The 22223-nt window shown below is 34.0% G+C and overlaps 4 protein-coding genes across 5 annotated transcripts in view; 2 read left to right on the top strand and 2 right to left on the bottom strand.

The window, feature by feature from the left end:
* Positions 1-10072, bottom strand: part of LOC134855592 (uncharacterized) — a 30997-nt gene extending 20925 nt beyond the window's left edge. Inside the window, exon 1 of the mRNA XM_063872128.1 lies at positions 9915-10072. Within this exon, the coding sequence (XP_063728198.1) occupies positions 9915-9960 (46 nt within the window). The 5' untranslated portion in view covers positions 9961-10072. The remainder of the gene's footprint in view (positions 1-9914) is intronic.
* The window catches only part of LOC134855194 (dnaJ homolog subfamily C member 10-like), a 434156-nt gene that overhangs the window by 235892 nt on the left and 176041 nt on the right, over positions 1-22223 (top strand). The window lies entirely within an intron of this gene.
* LOC134855193 (dnaJ homolog subfamily B member 9-like) overlaps positions 1-22223 on the top strand; it is a 427207-nt gene that overhangs the window by 235899 nt on the left and 169085 nt on the right. The window lies entirely within an intron of this gene.
* Positions 15851-22223, bottom strand: part of LOC134855275 (uncharacterized) — a 98865-nt gene continuing 92492 nt past the window's right edge. For both annotated transcript variants that reach the window (XM_063871754.1, XM_063871755.1), the window contains 5 exons: positions 20168-20280; positions 19328-19464; positions 18130-18252; positions 17608-17677; positions 15851-16943 (listed from right to left, as the gene is read on the bottom strand). In XM_063871754.1, the coding sequence (XP_063727824.1) occupies positions 16028-16943; positions 17608-17677; positions 18130-18252; positions 19328-19464; positions 20168-20280 (1359 nt within the window). In that variant the 3' untranslated portion in view covers positions 15851-16027. The remainder of the gene's footprint in view (positions 16944-17607; positions 17678-18129; positions 18253-19327; positions 19465-20167; positions 20281-22223) is intronic.

Raw genomic sequence — 22223 nt, 5'->3', positions numbered from 1 at the left:
ATAAATAATCCGACCACACTTGAAAATTGCCCCAAACAACAAAAAATATTCGATCAAGAAGTCATTTCGTAAATGCTCTTCTCTCAATCAGTCACTATAATTATCACAAACCTCAAACAATTTTTTACGATACTTAAAACTTTTATAATATTTCTTTTTGATATCTTTGAATCTTTTGTAATAATCTTAATCATTTTTTGCAATATTTTTTTAATTTTCTATTCCCTATTTGAACTATTTCTCCAACTTTCAAAAGCTATTGACTATATCCACAGGTACGATTCACAAAACTTATCTAAATGATCCGAACCATTTTTAGTAGAACCGATATTTTTTTACTATTTGTAATTTTTATAACATTTCTATCATCCCTCATCTTGACAATATGCAGATGTATAAAAAAAGCAATCATCACATTCGCCCTAGCAACAATTCTCCTAATTTTTTTTTTTAGAAGAATACTATAATAAACATAAACTTTTTCACTAAAAGAATAGACCAAAAAAGCTATCAAAAATTGCTACCCAACAATCACATAGTCAGTCTTCACCGACATCATCCCAAGATAACCCAACAACACCTTCAACTACCCAAAACCCCCAAACATCTACACGAATTTCTTTTCAAGATAACCCATATACCTGAACGCTCGCTTATCAGAACCACTAGAACCAGTTCAACGACAAGCACCTCTAAGCGAACCAACATATAACTTATACCCAACACTACCACAAGAATTAAGTAGAATAAGAAATCCTAGTCAAAACCAAAATACAGTCGAAATAAATAGACAAATTATACATCCTCGACGAAACAGAAATTTTCAAACTCCCCGAGTTCATTTTGATATACCTCAATCCCCGTCACAAAATACACCTGAAAACCCCATTGGTATATTACCAGAAACCCCTACGCTTCTTTCACAACGTAGCACCTCAAGCCTACCCTCAGATTACTTAGGTTCAACACCAACATCTGAACAAATACGTGAAAATCCCTTCAATCCACCAAACCAAGCATCACGACTACCATATTGGACAACACATTCATTCACACAAGGTGAACTAAATTTAGTCAATGATCCAATAGATATTTCTACGGATACAACAACATCCTCATCACTACCAGAAACATTATCACTACCATCAACACCATCAATAAGCCAGATTTCACCACCACCTTTTAACTTAAATTTCCCAAATAACCTCGACGCTAGATATCGAGAACAATCATCAACAAATATTCCTTTAAGACTAGACTGGAATACATTCACAGCACCTCCACCATTATTTGGACAACACCTAGAAAGTAACCGACTCCACAATTGGGCACTAAACAGACTACAGTATAGACAAGACATTCACGAAGACATTCGTGCTCATAACATCCAAATACTCCAACAAAATAGTCTACAATTAAAATTTGAAATCACGGTTAAATTAAACAACATTACTCAACATCCCTATCCATTAAATCCACCAAATATAACAGCTCAATCCCTACCACCACCATTTATAACAACTGAAGTAATATACAAATACGACAGATATACCAAAAAGACAATTGGTTACATCACATTTTATAACCCATACTCAGGATTGTCATACACATGTATATTCTAAAAATTTTAATTTTTCTCCAACTCCTTTTTCTAATAACCTCAAATGAAAACATAAACCTTTCCCCCCGCACAGGACCCCAAGATTCATTAGTAACACATTACGATTGTGAAGAAAACGAACAAAAAACACTAAACAAATATGCAATAAATCAAGTATCACAATGCGAAACAGAACCACAAGCCATAGAAACTACAAATGTAATCGCAACACTTTACTCAAAAGCCCGAGCAACAACAGTTATAGGATATAAATTCACAGCAACATTTTCTGAAAAGAAAGTACATTGTTCACAAGTTTCAAATGGAAATAAAAACCGACTTGACCATGAATCATTCTACCAGAGTAATATAGAACGACTTTTACATCTCAATCCCGAAGATTGTAAAAACGAGTTACTCAGACTAAATATCACAAGAAATAAAAACACAGATAGAAAACTAGTTTTTTTCCAAGTTTTTGCAGATTCTGTACATCAAGCAGAACTTGAAAGATATCAAGGACATGTAAAATTAGATGAAAAATACCCATACAACGGCGCACACGGAAGATTAACTTATGATATACACGATAAACACTGGATACCACACATTGGTATAAATGACCCATCAAACTGCAAAGCAGACACAAAAAATAAAGGATATCAAGAAATCATGTTTTTTGATTGGAAAATACAACTCGAAAAAATACAACTCACACGCGATTTATCAGACAACACAATGATCTATCAAGGAATTCGATTACCTTGTAAAAACGATCAAGGCTATTGTGACCCTGCAACACGAACACAAGCAACATTTGTTTGGTTCCCCGAAGACACATGTACAACATTTCAAGTAGCAAAAATACACGCTCGTATGATAAAATTTCACGAAAAATATTTTATACAATCAATTCCATATGAACAAGTCCATCCATCACGAAAACTAAGTTCTAATTTTAGAAACATAGACAATATAGAAAATGAATTGACACGTTTTCAAATATATCAAGAAACGGAACTTGCATGTAAATACAGAAATCCACTTCACAAAACACAATACTCCGAGATATTAGTTGAATACGAAAAAGGATTCGACATGACCACTGGAAAAGTAAAAATCGACCCATATGCAACAGGTCATCCTCTAAACGAAGGAACATCATACATACCAGTTCATTTTCAAAAAAATACAGGTCAACCTGGTGGACATTTAAAGCCCCAAGACGATCAAAGTACACGTTTACAAGAACTATCACTAATGAATAGTACATATTTCGGTAATATCCACTATGATATTCACTTAGATATGAAACTAGACTACACGATTAGCCGAATTTTTCAAGAAATGTCACTCTCCGAATTAGAAACACTACACCAACTATGCGAATTAGAAAGAACACAAATATTACAATCACTTGCACTAGCAGTATTAAAATACCCTACGCAGGATATTTACTATCAGGAATTAGATCAAATTTTTTAGACTACGAAGGAAACATTTTATGGTTTTATACTTGTACCAAAAAAGTATCACCACTATACGTTTTTGAAGACAAACGATGCTATAAAAGAATCCCTATCTTTTATAAGAATAAAGTACATTTCGTTGACACACTTTCAAGAAGAACCTATTTCTGGGATACCGCAGTCCCATGTGGATCAGAAAATAGCCACAATGTAGTACAACTAAACCCTGATGAAGATAAATATTACCTTCTCACCCCATATCCCACATTAATGCAATCACTCAAAAAATTTTCACCAGAAAGCATTCGCGCTATCGCTCGAAACCCAAATATAGACTTACAATCAATAGGAATATACTCAAAATCAGATATTCAACATCACATTAGAACACAACAATTCCAAGAATTATTAACACAAATGGACACAATACAAAGACAATCAATTGACCAAAACTTACGCAAACTTGCCGAAACCGCAGGATTTGCAGACATCTATACGCAAGACTATAGCGGATATTTTAAAGACATTAAAGATTATATATATCTAAACGGTGAAAAATACCGCCCCCAAGATATATCACCTATCAATATTTTTAGCTTTGTTACACTCAAGAATGAAATTCTTGATTTTCTAGGATGGCCCTACTACATCTTAGAAAAATTGACTATTTTATACGCAATGTTAAACTTTATTGGATTTCTTTTTTCACTCTTAAAAGGAATCTATAACACATGCGCTATACACACACAAGTCAATAGACAAGCAAGTGTAGCACGCATACTATTTGCAGGATTTTTTGGAATTTTTTCTATATCAATAAACAAAATTCTTTTAGATGCACAAATAAAAGAATACAACTCAAAAATAGCAACAAGACAGAACACATACGACGAAGAACATAACAATGTAGACACAACGCCAACAGCACCACAGTTACCACCCCTACCACATAACCATCCATTATCCCTAGTCCCACGTAATTTTCGAAACTTAGCAATAACACATAATCCAAATTTTAGACAAACCATATCACAAAGTCCCATCCAACATATAATGACACACCACTCACAAGATGAAAATACATATGAACAAATTATAGAACAACCCCATACCACCACTTTTCAGTCTCAAAATAATAATTTATTTAGCCCACGATGAGCCGACAACTTGGATCCCTACACCGTTCAAATTCCCATCCAACCAACCTCACTACTCCAATTACAATAATACCACTTTTTGCTTTCCCACCACCCGATTTCCCAACCAGTAATGTAACATCAGGCATGAATTCCGATACTAATTCACACATCTCAGTTTTATACTCCACCTCACAACTCGATAACCCGAATATTGAAACCCCCGATGAATTTGCCGACTCTGAACCATCTCCATCCAATAATTTTCACACCAAACCCTCAATTTTTTCCCAACCCCCTTTTCAACCAATGCTACCAAATAACCCTGTCCCCACCAATTCTACACCCTCTTATGCTTCCCAAGTCACTCCAACCTATTCTTCATATCATTCAGACCGATCATCCAATTCTCCAGATACCCCCCAAATCTCCCCAGAACTAGATAATTTTATTACATTACAACAACAACCCTACCACCTTGACACCCCCACCATAAACCAAATTTCATCCACAATAAATTCATCCAACCCTCCTACCCCTACACCCTCTTCAATTTATACCGAATCATTAGCACCATCATCCACATCTACTGAATCTTCACTCAGCACTAATAGAGCTTACCGCACTTTTAAAAGAAAGTTCCCCAACCATCCTTTCCCAGCAAAACCAGGAACAGCCCGTGAATATATAAATCACCCAAATCACACTAATACAAAAGAATTTTTAGCTATCACCTTACCCTCATTTCCACAATACACCTTAAACACCCCTCACGACACTAACGAAACACGTAACTTTGTAGACGAACACGTTTTAATGCCTACCCTTCCTTGGACCTCATATTATCATTTTACTAATCCCCTTTGCTTACCTTTATTTAACACTCACATCGATATAGAACGAAATAATGACATGCTATATCGACTCACTACACCACTAACACCTAGACAATTTACTTACATCGGATATAAGAAATCACTAAAAACATACACTGCACCCCGAGCTAACGAATATACGCTAGAATATTACGATCATAACATCATCAGAACTAACCAAGATCAATTCTTAGACGATGACCGCTTCGCTAACCCACAAATCACAGAAAAATTTTTCATTAAAACACCATATGTATTTACACTCAATATCTTTGATCGCAAATTTGACCACATCATCTCAGAAGCACTAATAGACACGCAAGCCTACGAAATTTTTAAAGAACGCTTCCAAATATTTTCACTAACCTTTCATTTCCTTGCACCACATGAAAGAGATCTGCACTGCTCACACGATATTATGTTGCGCACTAAACAAACTCACACATATACATATTATCGTTTTATCCAAAATCACTTCGAACTACACACTCCCTCCAGACAACCACTCCACCGTTTCCAATTCATCAATTCCAAATACACCTCACCATTCTTTCTTAACTTCACATATTGCATTAAAGATACTAACCTTCATGGTATTCTTCGAAATTATGATCCCATAACCCAAATGTATATTTTTTGTCCCATCACCAAGACCTTCAACGCAGAAGAATCCCGACCGTTCCTTCTCCCACACGAATTTGTTCAACCTATAGAAATCCCCATTTTAGAATTCATCCACAACACTAAATTCAATCACAAATTATATAATCTAATCCAAAACACACCTTATGAGTTTGCAGTTGGCACTGAAGAACTAACCACCATTAAAGCACTTCAATGCTTTCGCCACTGCTTCAAACTAAAAATATCATCCGCATCTTAGCTAAATTACTAACAACTTCAGATCTCATCCACGACATCTTCCCCCACGGTTTCTTCCCCGACGACTAACAGGTAAATATGAATTATACATATTATTAACTAATTAAATTAAAATTAGAAACTAACCATTCTTTATTCATGTCTTCTTTAGAATTTTAGCCTTCATCCAACGATCATCTGAAAAATTCACAAAAGAAAATAAAAATTGAAAACTTCTTCATACTGTTAAAAACTCTATTAATTTTTTGCACCAAACAATTAAATAAAAATAATACCAATGCAGTAATTTAATTTATAAATTTTTTCCCAAATGCAGTAAATCTAATAATGATGAAAATTTGTAACTTAATTTTCCCCAACAACTAGCAGTAAATTTGCATTTCTATGTAATAAATTGATAAAACGAAAATGCAGTACTAACCTTTTGATATTTCCATTCATTCGCACAAAGATTCTATCCACACTCGCACAGCTCGCCCACGAAGAATTGTTTAAAATAATGAATTTCAGTTTCAAGCTTTCACAAACAACAGCTCTAACACAAGATAACACGTTTCAAACTTTCCTTTAACCCGGTTGGAAAGGAATTATATACTAAACAACACTAACCAACGCAGCTTACTAAACACCACAAATCATAGAATAACAGCATGACTAAGAAAAGGAAACCAACGGTACCCAAACCGGATTAACCCAGTTTAAAACTGGATAATTTATTCTTTTGAAGACTATTATAAAGTCTAAGAAAGAAATAATAAAACACAAAAAAAGTCGAAAGACAAACCCATACCAAAAACAATTTGATTTTTGAAAAAAGGACACAACCAACAAAACATAAGAAAAACCACAACAAACCCAACATAAAACGTTGTCACATAACAGGACCCCTCACAAAAACCGCATGCAATCATACTCCCACTCCTGGCCTAACCCACCAGAAGAGGACGTCCTGAGCATGCTCTATAGCCGGCCTAACCCACCGCGCTACATCCACGCTTTGTGACACACACTCCTATTTTTAATAAGAGCTACTCAAGGGTGAGTAACTCTTCAAAATAACTGAACTAAAACAAAAAGCTTTTGTGAAAACAACTAACCAAAATCATAACTAAAACATTAAACTAATAAAAATTTTATAAAATGTAAATTATATCTTGCAGTATATAGATCAGCATACAACACCAAAGACGAACATCCAAAGACAAGATGACCCCACTACACTCGAAAAAGATTGGCCAACCACAATCAATATGCCGCCCACAATCACAACTCAAAGGATTTAGAGTACGACTTGACTTCGCAGAAAAGGACTTCATTGAACTAGACCAATGACCACCTCGATGTTCAAGTATACGTACAGATCCGAGTAACCAGGCATCCCCTCCACACACAATCTCCACGCCATTCCCAGACAAGGTCAAACACAAAAGAAGTTCTCTACATGAAACGGAAAAACCTGTCATAGCCAACCATTCTGAAATCAGATTTGAGTTTGTTGCGAAAACCCAGTCGTTGTCTTGAGAAGACACAACGATTGAATCTGGGACTTCTCTAATAAGAAAACCCAGAAGAAATAAGATGTTCGCCAAATACCAACGTCCATCATCCATCCTTTGAATTGCAGAAAGACTATTCTAAAAAACTCTGTAAAACCCGGATGGGTGGAACCTGATCTAAACTACATTTTATGATTGGATAAATTAGATATTTTACCACTGTAAAGTATTTAATATTAACCAATCATGATCCATCTAACTAACAACCCACTTATTTGTAAGTTCTGAAATTACTTGTAATTTCAGCACCAGAGAGATTTGAATTTAACTTAGAAATTAGTTGACTCTCCAAGAAGACTTCAGCAGCCGCAATAAACCAGTATACCCTAGATCTATTGAGCCTAGCAGAGACTAGTTAAACAACCTGAGACTAGATAGTATAAGAGTAAGATTAGGATCGGTATTAGACTAAGAAGTTGCACGAATCTATCCGGCCGAAAATAAGATAGCGTGACGAGCAGACGGTGTACCCTATCCGAAATTACTCTATAAGTTATACACTTCGGTCCTAACACAGCTGGTTGTGGAATCTACAAATTACATCCGTACTGATTGCCTCGTACTGACTGCAGTTATTTTTTTTTACAAGTTATACAATTGTTCTTTTCTCTCGGCCTCAAGAAAATGTATCCGGAAATTCCTAACGCTTCTTAAAACAGCGGCGAACAGTTTTATTCTGATATAATAAACGAAATTTGTAAAAGTCATTAGTGCTGTTTGATTTTGACCGGAAAGTTTGTACCAAAGTTTATTCTGTTTTTTATCAAAGTTAACAAAACTTGTGATCAAAACTGTAGTTTTAGCCGGGATTCGGTTTTTCGATTATTCCTTTTCATGGATCTTTTTCCAGTTATTCCACTTTACTCAAATATAGTTTTTCATCAAAAACATTTTTCTTTAGTAGGTCAAATTCCAAAATTACCGGCCCGTTTTGTGAAGTAAAATCAACATACTTTCCGAAGATTGCATGATTACGAACATTTCTAGCTGTTTTCAACTTTCCTCCTCATTTGAATAACTAATTTACCCTGTTATAGTGAAATTAAATTTTGCTTGGTGACCAAATAACTATGTTGGAAAACTTTTTTTTTACCTTGCATCGTAACTTCACTCATTCAGACATAATAACTCATAAGACAACTGAGAAATTGAAAAATTTGAAAAATATGGGAAGTGGGAAAGAGCCACATTTTTAAACCGCGTCAAAGCGAATATGCTTTTGTTGAACTTTTTCAAGCACAATTTGTTTGTAAACTAAAAAAATTTTAAAAAAATTGCAGTTTGCTGTGCTAGTTTTAGAGATGGCTCATAATACAAAAAAAATACAAACTTTTAAAAAATCTTAAAATGTTTTTTCTCTCTAAAAAGTAACACTTTTTTATGAAACAGAAATGGATTTAAATTAAGCTCCAGTTTTCCAAAATACAATACATAAATACTATTTAAGCTAAAAGATTTGACTATGATTGTAGGGGATGAGAGCTATTTTCACTAACCCGCTGACATCAGAAAAAACAATTGTGCTAGACTTTCTCGGCACGACTTGATAATGATACTACATTTTCTTCTCCGGATACTTCATCATAACAACTAAAAGCTATGCGGAAAAAACATCATAAATTGTCGATCTTTTTAATCTTTAGGAATTGTCAGAAAAGAAACTTTGAAACTTTATTTTTTTAAAGAACCAGCAGTCACGGAGAAATGCAAAAGTCAATTACGAAACAATTCTTGGCTTGTCTATAATGCAATTTACTTTCAAAAACACCCGTTTAATTTTTTAGTTGAGACGTGTCTTCAGTGTTTTTTTGATTAGTTTCAACTGCCCCGAATAGGTATGTATAATGGTCCAGAACAACAACGCAACAGTATTGCATATTTTTCAGGGCCAACGAAATTGATTTTCTAAGCTCTCCCAAAACAATATAAAGGTTTTTTTTCGCCATTCAAATGAAGAATTTTTAAGACGTTTTTTGTAAGTTTTTGACTGCAAATAGGTTTCAAGTTTCCACAAAGCTTTATCAAGATCTAATTTTTGTTATTTTGAAGGCTAGCAAAAGTTTAAAGAAACAGTTTTAACGAAATAATTTTTCGTTTTTTGGATACTTCCAACATTTTTAGTTTTTCGGATGTTTGGTATTTATCATTTGCACGATATCCTTCTTCTTATTGTGAACATTTTAAACCGTTTTTCACGAGATAATACGCTTCTCTGAAGCTCAGATTTGTTTGAAAAGCGCCTTTAGAGATACATTATCCAAAATTTATTCACCAGTGTGAAAAATTTTGACGCCAACGTTGAAAACTTTGATGCGTTTCCAAGATTTTCATTGAAATTGAAACAAGATGAAACTTTCAAGTGGTTTAATCTGTGGAAAATCAAAAGCTAAGCTTACCAAGATCGGGAAGGAATATTTTGACGAAGTTACAAGAACGTGACATCGGCTAAAAGAAAGGATTGAGGTTTTTTGTTCCAGTGCAAGCTCAGAATCCAGATTATGAATAATATTAATTTTCAAGGCAGATGTACAATATAAATTGTACCTTATGTGTGCCGGTTTATTTGCTTCATCACAGTTTAAAGATTGAAAAACGATTGAAAAGATTAATCGGATTAAACAACGTATGCTTGGGACTTGTACAAAAACATTAAAAATTGATAGTCCAAAGAAAAAATGAACAGGAGGAAAAAATTCTGATGAAGTTTGGACTAACGGAAATTTTAATGCTCATTTCTAAATTTTCTTCATTTGAAAATCATTATAATTAATGAAAATTGTTTTAAAATTTTTCGTGCAAGTTGTGCAAATACATTAACAAAACGTATTTAAAAAGGTAGTTCAAACTCGATTTAGGCATTTTAGTGGAGCATTTTTCCATGAATCAGAAATTTTTTATTTCTTTTTAGTTTTACTCTTTATTTTTGTGTTTTGTCTCAAAACACAATAATTAGGGACTTTCTGATTCAAGAAACCCCATTGGCTGAGGGGAAGAAATCTCGCAGATACTCGTATTTGGGCAGTAATTGTTTGAGAAAGCATTTTTAGTTCACTCAGAACTGTGAAAAAAACTTTGAAATTTGTTTTTGGCCAGAAAGCTTTTAGTTTTACTTGACAAAATTTTAATTGGCAAAACGGGTGGCCTATTTTTTTTTGACAAATTGAAGTAAATCTTACAAAAAAAGGCATCCAAAATTTCAAGTTTCGATTTGCACAAGAAAACATGAGTGTATTTTCTTTCTTTTGTATAAGAAACTCAGCATAACTACGTTACGGACAAAAATAACATTTTTTGCAGCAATTTTTTTCGAAAACTGCTTACGTGAGCATGAAAACTACATTGCGACTAAAAGTCGAGAAAACATACTTCCCTGATATTTGGAATTTTTGTTTCGGAATCTTTTTTTGTGCAGCAATGTAAAAATTGCTTATTACAGAACTTTCATCTGTGGAAATTGTATGATAAACGTTTTTTTCCGCACATTTAATAAAACAATTTTTGTGACAAGCGTTTTCGTTGCCTGGAACTGTATGACAAGTAATTTTGTAAATGGCGGTCAACCCGGGTTAGTAAGTACTAAATCTCAAAAAATTAATGGTTCTCAAGACGAGTTAACTTGTAATCAGGTAATCAAGTAATCTTTGAAAGTTTTCTAAAGCTTTTAAGGCCGACAAATTGATTGTTCGAGGTCTCTAAAAGCGCTATAATGTATTTTAATTCGCCGCAGGCTAAACTTTGATAAAAAAGTGCTGTTTGACAATAATAAATAACTTTCTTCCCTTTAAAATAGTACGTTTACGGGTCTGCCGATAAAAGATGTAAACAGTTAGTAGCCAATAGGGACCCTTTGGGCGCTGAGGATGTCTCAGCCGAACATTTTTTATAGTCCCTGACTTATGATTGGGCAAAATTTTGGAGGGTATAGTCCGGTCATAACTTGTTTCAAATCAAACGCAGTGAGATTCTGATTGAATTTCTGACAAAAAGACCATAGTAATCTTTGTAAATTTTGTAGACCTGGTTTAAGGTCGACCAGATTGATTGTTCGGGAAATAAAAATTCTGTGTTTATTTAAATATGAGGAAGTTCATATTTGATGCCAAAAATCATTGATTATAATCCATTAAAGATGGATTTTAATCCCATTTTTATTTGGGTCAATATAATCCAATATTAACGATTATAATCGATCATAATGGATTATTTTGAGAAATTTTTGATAAAACTCACAAATTTGTTTTAAAATTATCTCATTTCCTGTTAAATGCAGTTGCTGCAAATTACGTTTTGTAACCTTTTAATTTTCACAGTAAATTTCATACTTTTTTCTCAATTTTTTAAACACATTTTATTTAATTTCTTACTTATGTTCGTTTTTTTTGCAAATTAATATACCGACTCTATTCAATTTATGGTCTAATCATAAATTGCGATTGTCTGCCCGGGCTGGGCTGGACTACCCCCCAATCCAGTTTACTCCTCCATCTCCCCCACTCCAGTTTACACTCCCCTCCATTTCAGTTTAACCCCACCCCACTCCAATTTACTTGGGATGGGGGGTAAGAAATTGGGAGGGCGTTAACCTTGGGCGCAAAAAATTTCGGCGCGGTAAACTGGGGCTGGAGGGGTTATAAACTGGGCGGTAAAAAACTAAAACTGGCGAGGGGAGTAAGCGTGGTTGAGGGGTGACTTAACGTTGGGGAGGGGTTGATTAAACAAGGAGGGTTTCCCAAATTTTTAAGCTCGAGGGGAGGGAGATTGAACAAATAAATATCTCATTTGATATAAGCACACATATTCGGAGATATTGAGTGGAAAATTTTGTAAAACTTTTTTTTTCTTTTTTTTTTCGTTTTTGTAGTAGTTTTTCTACAAAAAAGCGTTTTTCAATTTGCTTAATTTATGATTTTCAAATATGTCTAATCTCTAGTTTTTTGTTCAGCTGCTTTTATCACACCACGCCAAAAAACGACAATGAACTGAAACAACTTTTTTGTTGTAATTTTTTAAGACTATGATCGGAACATTTTGTGCTATTTGTTTTAAAACTATTTTTGTTTTCCTAGGCTCAGAGTCGAAAAGTTTTCAAAAACAAACAGCGCAGAAACCGTTTTATTTTAAAATAAAGTTTCAGGGCTCAATGTTAACTCTTCGAAAGGTCTAAAAAAATATTTCAAAACGCAAAATAAGAAGATTTTATTAAATTTGAGTTGCACCTGAATTCCCAATTGAAGAAAAGTTTTAAATTCTGGACACACTGTATCAGTTGCAGTTGACGATTTTGCGTGGAACAAGATACCGAAGCCTTCTTTGACCTCGCTGGTGTGAACAAAAAAGTTTCGTCTATTTAGAAGAAGATAAAATGTCACATGACGATTTGTAGACTTAGATTAGGATTGAACAAAATTGTTTTATTGAGTTTTGACCCATTCTATTGAGATTTTTAAATTATCTAGATGTCTTAACGGTCATCGAAATCAAGTTATAACAAAAAGTTATAGACAAAACCAGTTTTGGCTAATTTATGGGGCCTTTATTCTTAGAAATTCTTCGTCCTCACCGCACAAAGGTTCCCGTTTTGGTACTAGTTTACGGCATCTCATTCAATTTTGGCTGACCGATCCTTAAATTTTTGTGAGAACGTCTTCAAAACTAATAAGTACTACAAAAGGACTGGCGCCAAAAAACAATGTTTTATGCCAAAACCTTTTCAAATTTTGCCTAAATGATCGTTTTTGGCCTGTTTTACCAACAGTTTAACGGAGGCGTTCTGGGGCACTAAGTTTTTTTCACTACTAAGGCACAGAAGTTTATCTGGGTCACTAAAGGGTCTTCTGAATTTTCTACTCGTAAAATTGAACTGATTGATCTAAAAAAAATCAGAAATAGATGAATTATCAAATTTTTAATCAATTTTGAAAATCCGCTCCCCTCGGTAAAATCTTAGATCCACCCCTCGACTAAACAACAAGCTACCAGGCTGTATAATCGTTTGCCTGGTTTTCAGCTGAAAAATGGCCAAAATCAACTATCTCGTTGTCTGATAAACTCAAAAAACAATTCAAATCCTTGTTTTGTTATTAGCGATCTCTGTTGTTTCTGCAATTGCAAGAAGAAAACGACGATTTTGACTTTTTTACTTTATTCAGATGCGCGTGAAAACGCAAAAAATCAACGCACACAAATTTCTCTGCACATTTTAAAGCAAAATTGGTTACTTGCTGTTGGAAGAGCAAGTTTTGTATATATTGATGTATGCTTTTATGTATGTATGTATGCATGTATGTATGTATATAGGTATACAGGAGTGGGTGTAGACCTTTCTCAAAAGAGCGAGCTAATTCTCGAAAAGAATCAATAGTCTCAACAAATTATTTAGATCGGCATACTGATTTTTTTCGAGTTCTCAAAGAAATTCTATAAGACTCTATTTTAACTGTTACGTCAAAATTGCTTTTTATAGACAGTTTTTCACAAAAAATGCATTTATGTATGTATGAGTGTATGTATGAATGCATGCAAGTATCTTTCTTCCACTCTAATCTTCGGTATTACCCCCCCCCCCAACTCCCACACACATACACACACAAAAAATAGGGACAAACATTGGGGGCGGCGCAGGGGCAATGGGGGCAAACTTGTACTTTCATTTTCTTAAATGAAAAATCACCGCATTACTCATTTGATAAATGCTGAAATTTTTGCAAAATTTTGCACGACTCGAAACAAAAAACACTGAAGTTTGTTTTTCTGAATAAGATTGATTGCTAAATTTGATAAAAATCGATTGTAATTTTTAGTTCTGTTTTGTTTTTAGGAGCAACATGAGAACCACTTTTTGTCATCATTTTAGACCGCAATAATCTTTTATATTTAATTTTTACTCTTTATTTGCGGGCACTTATTCACATGCTGCAAATTTTTTTAAAAAAACTTGATTGAAAACTCAAGTCTAGACCTCCTAAAACTACTTCTAATTATACAGAGTTTAAGCTAAGACAAAAAAGTTCGGAATCTACAGCTGAAGCTAAGAAACTATTGACGCTCAGTCATATTTTCAAATTTCAAGTTTTTTTAAACAAAAATGCAATTTTCAATAAATAGTTTTTCGAGTTTATAATAAAAAAAGCATGAGACTAACTTGAGATGCGTGTGATTATTCAGGATATAAAATAGCTCGCTCTGCTCGCAAATATTCTAAACTTCTATGTTTTTTTTACTTTGGCAGTTTTTGATGAGTTTTTTTGGTCTAATATATAAGACTATGGTTTTTCAATACTTTGGTTGGAGCAGAAACAATCTGTTCAGAAAAAATTTTCGTCAGCAAAATGCAATCAGGAACAATCATTTGAGGAGTTTTCCTTGCCATGAAACTAAATGTTTCAGAGGGAACGCTTTTTTCGATATTTAAAGATTTTTGTGGAAAAACAAGTAAACTTTACTGAAAACTCCTCAAATATCAGTTTTCAGACCAACAGATTCCGTAAAGATTTGTAAGTAACAACGAAAAATTAAGTTTTTAAAAATTAGTTTTCAATTTTTAAAAATTTAGAATGTTGCTGATTCTTATAATTTACTTTCAGTACAAGCAGCTTAATAAAAATCATCTGAAAAGCAAGCGTTCTAAATTTTTGTCTGTTTTCTCGTGTTATTTGATAGTCAGAAGAAAGGTCGAGCACAGTCAAAAATTGGCCGAGAACAGTCAAAACAAAGGTCAAGTACAGTCAAAACTTAAGTCAAGCGCAGTCGAAACATAGGTTGAGAACAGTCAAGACATATCCAATTTCATCGCAAAATAAGACGGTCGAATGAAAGTTTTAGTCAAACAAAGTCGAACATATGGTCAAACAGGGCCAAACCTTGAGTCAATAGAGTCGAATAAGATCGAATCATGCGTCAAACAGGGTCGAAACATGGGTCAAACAAGTTTAATATGGGCAAATTAAGCCTAGTCAAAATCATTCCAAAGTTTTTTGAGACCTGCTACGTGCTTATCCTTACGCTATTAGATGCTCAGTTTATCTTTTTGCTTTTTGTTTTGCCCGTAGGGGAATGATTTTGTTCCGAACTTATCCACAATTTCTCCGAATCGATAACTACGTCAAAGTCTCTAAATTGCGTTACACTCAGGGCTTTGTCCTGATACCAAAAGGAATTTTTTTGTCTGTCGAGAAAGTTGAGGCAGTCCAAATATGCCCAGTCAAAATTTGGTCGAGACGGTCGAAACATACCGTTTTTTGCGTCTGTTTTCAAACTGACATTAGAAAAAGTATACATGAATTAAGTGAAAAATTAATTAGGATGATTTCATGATAAAGTTTAAATGCTTGATTATAAATTTTCGAACTTATAGCACCCATTGCAGTTTTCAGTTATAGAACAATATTATAAAATTAAACATTTCAAAATTTGATCAAAAATCAGAACTCGAAATTACATAAAAGCAATTGGTCGCACTTCGCAATTACACTAAAGGTTACAATTTTATGATGAAACTTGGTCAAACAATTTAGACATAACTTTCTCTTTCTGGGTTTGAAAAAGTCGGACTCGGGTCGTCTCTGAAAAGTGTCGTAGCTTGTGGGTAACTAGCAGCATACGGATCGCCTCTTTGAAATCGATCCGAATTCGTGTCGGGATTCAAACCCGAACTGACGCTACTGCCGAACGATCCTTGGGTGTTTAAACACGCGACTGCTTGCTTGATTTCGCGAGTTTCGCCAAAAATAACGGCGCCATTTGCAACTGCAGAACGAACATCATTCATAGAGTTGAACTTATCCGAATCGTGATTGGAGTAAACAGGATTTCGAGTTAGAGTTCCATTCGTATTTGGGTATTTGCCGTTTCGGCTTGGCGACATTTTCGGACTATTGGGGGAAATTGATGGGCTATTACAAGTTGCACCGAAATGCATTGTAATTTTGTTCCCGTTTCCGTTGCTAAGCAACGTTCCAGCATCTGAATAGGTCAATTTGGCATTTGCCAACGGAACAGGTTTTGGGTTATTTTGAGAAGGTGCCCAAAAATAATGCCAAGCGTATCGCGCGTCGTCGCTTAACAAGCACAAAGTCGAGAATAGCAACATGCTTTGAATTACGTTTCCGAAACAAAACGCGAAATCGAAAATGTAGATTTGCGATGGGTCGAAAATTAGTTGGTTAATAACCCAGTTAAATACAAATACACCCATGGTTATAAGGACTAAAATGGTTTGGGACGCAGATGCTTTGCTTGTATTTGTTAAGTAAGAAGCGTTGTTCGGGGACAGTGTTTGGGACTGGGTGTAAGTTCTCGTGGCGTTTCCAGATCCGAATTTGAAAATATGCAGAATATAAAGAATCGAAGCGACAGCTAGAAAGACTATAGTTGGCAGAAGGAGAAGGGAGTAAAACGTGTATTGTTGTTCGGGAGTGATGCGGCAGCTAAAAATAAAGAATTTTTTGTTAAAGGCAGCAAAAAAAGTCAGAGTTATGGTGCCAAAAACGGCCGGTAGAGTTGATTGTCGTGCATAAAACTTTAAGATCAGAACAAAGAAAATGGAAATTAGAAAGTTCGAACCGTTTATAAATTTATGAAAGGCTGCATAAAGGAGCTTGAAAATAATTGAATTTATTCTTATCTTATAGCGATAATATATTTTTAGACGTAAGTTTTTATATTACTTTTTATACTTTTATATAAGTATCCCAAGCAGGCGCAGATTGGGGTTTTTCTCGAGAGGGCGGACTAGGGCTTTCAAAAAATTTTGAATCATTTCTCGACTTCTATTGGTCGACCAATTCTATATTTCCAGCTCTTTCAGAACACTTTAGGCCTTAATTCGTCAAAATTGTTGACACCGTATGCTTGTTGACAATGGTTTGCTGACATACTTTTCGAAAAGTTTTGACCAAAAATTGCACCGAACCTGCGCACTTTTCTAAATCCGTTTCTGATGGCAAATAAAATTTTCACTGAAAAGGAAATATTGGCCTTTTGGAGTCCTCTTATCAATTGTCATGTAAAGTCAATATTTATATTTCAAACTTGGTTTTTTTCTTTTGGATTTTAGAGAATTTCAGTTCCTCCATTGATCTCAATACTCACTACGTGTCTGAAATAGAAGTGAGTCCCATTTTGACGGCTACCGAAGAACCACTGATGATTGCAGGTACTCCTGAAAAATTGAAATAAACTTTATAAGGACAAGTTTTTTGCCAGCGGGCCCTTACTTTTGCCAGAATTTCGGGCCCTTGAACTATTCGCCGGTTGTAATTCTCGAAAAACATTCCGACAGATTTTTCGCAATTTCTACCATAATAAATTTGCATTGGTCCATGTTGCTAGAATTGTGTATTCTTTCTTGAGGCGGTATTTGAAATGGCTTTCTCGAAAAGTTGTTTTTGGTAAACTTTGTCCCAAGTTACGTAATCGTTTCTTTACTACTTCACAGTTTTTCCCTAATATGATAGAACCTAAGTTGCTTTTTTTGTGTTCTTTTTCTAAATATTTTTTACCTAAACTGCTGCGACCTTCACTGTTAACTTTTTTCACAATTGTTACCTAAACTGATGTGATTAAAAGAAACAAAAGCAAAAAAACTCAGGTAGATACTGAATTAAAACTGACCCCATGCAATGACGGCACACTTGTAGAAGACGGAGGAGTTGTTGGCCAGACTGGTCTCTCTGAAGCGGAACAGACCCTCCACGCAGTACCACATGAGAGAAGAGCAGATCAAGTAGTGCATGGCTGCAGAAGAGACAAAAGAGTAAACAGGATGCAATCGCCATAAACAATAGCTTGTACTGTAAGTGATAAACCTACAGAACACGTTCAAAACACCAGAACAGGGGCGGATTCAGGGGGGGGGGGCGTTTCTTTTTCTTCAGGGATTCGACCCCCTGCCAACCCAAAGGGTCCCCCCCTTTGTACTATTTTCAAGTATCCATTTTTGGTATCGGATCCTAAAAATTTTCCAAAGGCTCCTATATATTATATTATTTTTAAAATAAATATTTTTTGAAGGGGGGGAGCGCGCCGAAAAAACGCAATTTTTTGGTCAAAATTTTCCAAAAATGGCTAAAAACATTTTTTGGCCTTTTTTTAGTTTTGCCTTCGGCGTAGAAAATTTGGCCAAAACAGTCACTTTTTAGTGTTTTTGGAGAACTCGAAAAATCAATTTGGTCGACCTAAAAAAAAGGTCGACAAAATTTTGACATTTTTTTGAAAATCCGCTTCCTTCCACTCGAGAAAATCCTAGATACGCCCCTGCACCAGAAAACTACAAATATTGCCGATGTGTATGTGAAGTGGGGTAAAGGGAGGGGAGGGGTAGTTTAGCTCTCGAGATTTTTTTATGCATTACTGAAAACTGCTTATAGCGATAGTTGTTAGATTCTAACGTCTCAAAATAAACCAAGCGAGTTCCTGCAATAACCAACTGTTTTATATTAGATTAAAGTTTAAGAACGCCCGCGTTTTATATTGTTGATCCTGATTGCCTTGAAGTTACACTTTCGGAACACCTTAACAATCTGTCCCGGAAATCTTGTCGGAAGAGGACAGATTGAGAAGGTGTTTACTTTTTTCAATTTTTGTGCAATTTAAACCAATTTCAAAATAACATGCTGCAAAAAAAAGAAACTTTCATGCTCAACCAATTATCTATCGTGAACAAACTTGTTCTTCATACTTCATCTCGTAATATCACGCTTTCAGCTTTAATAAAGCGTAACATATCTTGGAAATCAAGAAAGGTGCAATTTGACGATGCATGTTCACTTGTTCCAAAAACTTCGAATCAATTCTTTGCATCACTACATACCAATGGAGACTAAAGAGCAGAGGTCAAATGGGTTTATCCTGTCCTTGATTGATGCGAACATCATGGAGATGTTCAACAGGAGAAGGGAGACACTTAGGTGGACAACCACACCTGGGGCCACATTCCGACGAGCACTTCTGAAACCAAAAAAAAGCAATGCTCATTACTGTTTAACGACCCCAGATTGCTTTTTTGAAAATTGAACAACTTTGCTTGAATTCGGTTGAAGCAAAATTTAGCTAAGAAAAAGTTCAGTTTCAATTCATTTTTAATCAAATTTTTATCAAACAATTGAATTGAAATAACCGAAAAACCCCTAAAGTTTTTTATTTTGTTACAAAAAAATTAAAATACAAAGTTTTCTACAATACAGATTACTTTTTGGCTTGAACAACTTTTACTATCCTCGCAAAAAACCTAAAATATTTTCCAAATTGATTTAATTGACGGTTATTATCTTATTGCTATATAAACTAATTTTTTTTAATGGATACTCAGTGAAACTTTTTTTGAAGGATTTGCAAAGAAATCAGTTTATTTTACTTGATTCTGAGATGCATTCACTGAAATTGGGAGTTTGTGAACTCAAAGTTGATTCGAGATCCTATATTTTTTTTGAATTTTGAGGCCGTTGGATTTAAGATCAACTCCTGCAAGACCGCAAGTTAGGAACGTCCAACCCAATAGCTAGTTTAGGATAAAGCTATTCAGCTATGTTTATAAAATAATCAATACTGCTTGGCTGAAGTCTATTTTAGAACCTAGTTAACCTAGTTAAGTGTATAATTGACGTCTTCTCATTTAAAAACTTTTCTGAGATGTTAAATTGGTTCTACATACCTGACAATTGCGTATGTCACTGCTAGGAGTGAGTATGCAATACAAGCAATTCCACAACCCACAAAGGGTAACACAGAAGGAGGTGCCGCTCCTCCCAATCTACCAGTGTTCATCTAAAAGAAAGCAAAATTAGCCGAGTTTTATTTTAAAAGAACATTTTGGCAGCCTCAATGCTTAGTGAACTATTCTTCTGCACAAAATAAGCAAAAAGCCTTCAAAAACTGTTCTGCAAACTTTCATTATTTTATCGTTACAGGAAACCTAATAAAAAATAAGAAAACTTTAAATAAAAAATTTGAATTTACGACATAGCGTTATTGGTGCGGGGAAGGTTCCCGCACTGACAAAATGGATTAGGATCAATTTTAGTATGAAAAAAGTTTGTTGAATAAATTTAGATCAATTTTAGTATGAAAAAAGTACGTTGATTAAATTTAGATCAATTTTAGTATCAAAAAAGTACAAAGATTAAATTAAAAAGATGAAGACTAATTTGAATCGATTTGAAATCGATTTAAATTGATTTTGAGTCCCAGTTAAAAAAATTGATCAAAATTGATTTTAAATCAATTTAAATGCATTTCTTTCAGTCTGAATTTATTTTTATTTTTGAGGGGATTAAAACGGATTTAAATCGATTTAAATCGATTTTTTTATTCGAGATTTATCAGTTTCGAATTTTTATTGCATTTACTCACTGCCTATCTTTTTTCATTTTACATCCATAGCGTTTTATAGCATAACACAGACCAAATAAAAAGACCAAAAAAATCGATAAAATTCTATGATATTCTTGTATATTTTGAGTTCAGAAACTGATTTATATTGACCCTCTTCTTGATTTGTTTCATAAGTTTTGCCCAAATTCTGATTTATTTGCATAATTTTCTATGATTTAATTGCATAATAATGAAATCAAATTTTAGTTTGTTCTGACCCTTTTCTTGTTTGTTACATAGGGTTTACAATAAATTTCTATAATTTCATTGCCTATTTTTGATCTTAAAATCTGATTTATGTGGATCATTTTATTGAATTCTTTAACATCTGTCACGAGTGTTTATATTTAAAAAATCGAGATTAAAAAATTCCAACAATTTTTTAAAGGGTATGTTTTTTTCGCCATGTTAGCAAAACAAATCAATTTCAGTGGGTCTGAAAATCCATCAAAATTGATTGAAATCGATTTTTTTGACACTTAGATTGATTTAAAGTTTTCAAAAAGATCAATTTAAATCGATTTGAAGTCCATTTAAGTTTGTAAAATGTACATTGTTAATCAGTTTGGATCGATTTAAAGTCAATTTAAAATCAATTTAAATCGATCCGAAACCATTTTTGTCAGCGCGGGTTGTTTTTTACTCTTTGATGTTTGTTTTTCGGACTGGTTTTTGAACTACTTTTGCAACTGTTTTTTGTTTGTATGAGACTGCTTTTTTTACTTTGATATGATTTTTTGGATTATTCTGTACAATACTGTTTTGTATTGAACTTTTTTGTACGGACAAGATTAAAACATAATGCGTTTGAAGCTTCACTGAGGAATGAAACTTAAAAAAATCAAATTAGTTGAAAAATCAAACAGACAAGAAATACGAGTAAAAACTAATTTTAAAATTTTTTTTCGTAAATTTTCTTTCAAATTTGGCGTCAAATAACTGACTATATAAATTATTTTAATTGCGTTTTAATTAATTTTTTTTCAAATCTTGAGAAAAAAACTCATTTTTTAAGGCTCATCGTCTGAGACTGCTTTTTTCACAAAAAAACTTAGCTCAACCATAAATCATGATGTTCTTCAAAGTATGGGTTTTTATCATCCGGCCCAATTTCAATAATTTTTGCAAAAAAAATCAAAGCGCGGAAATCTGATTGAATGGGACACAAGTTGAACCTTTTCGGTTAAATTCTTAGGCAGATCTGCATTTCATTCGAGTTGATTTAAGAGCTAACTAAACTGTCTTTCCAGCGAAAAGTTTAAAATGGGTTAAATTTGCTTCGCGCTTTTTGCTGAAATTCGCACTTGAGAACCAAAATATTCTCGGATCCTCTGATT

The sequence above is a fragment of the Symsagittifera roscoffensis genome, chromosome 10, assembly GCF_963678635.1.
Source record: "Symsagittifera roscoffensis chromosome 10, txSymRosc1.1, whole genome shotgun sequence".
Classification (NCBI taxonomy): domain Eukaryota; kingdom Metazoa; phylum Xenacoelomorpha; order Acoela; family Convolutidae; genus Symsagittifera; species Symsagittifera roscoffensis.
Note: the sequence above shows the minus strand (reverse complement) of the source record. Positions and strands in the feature narration are given on the sequence as shown.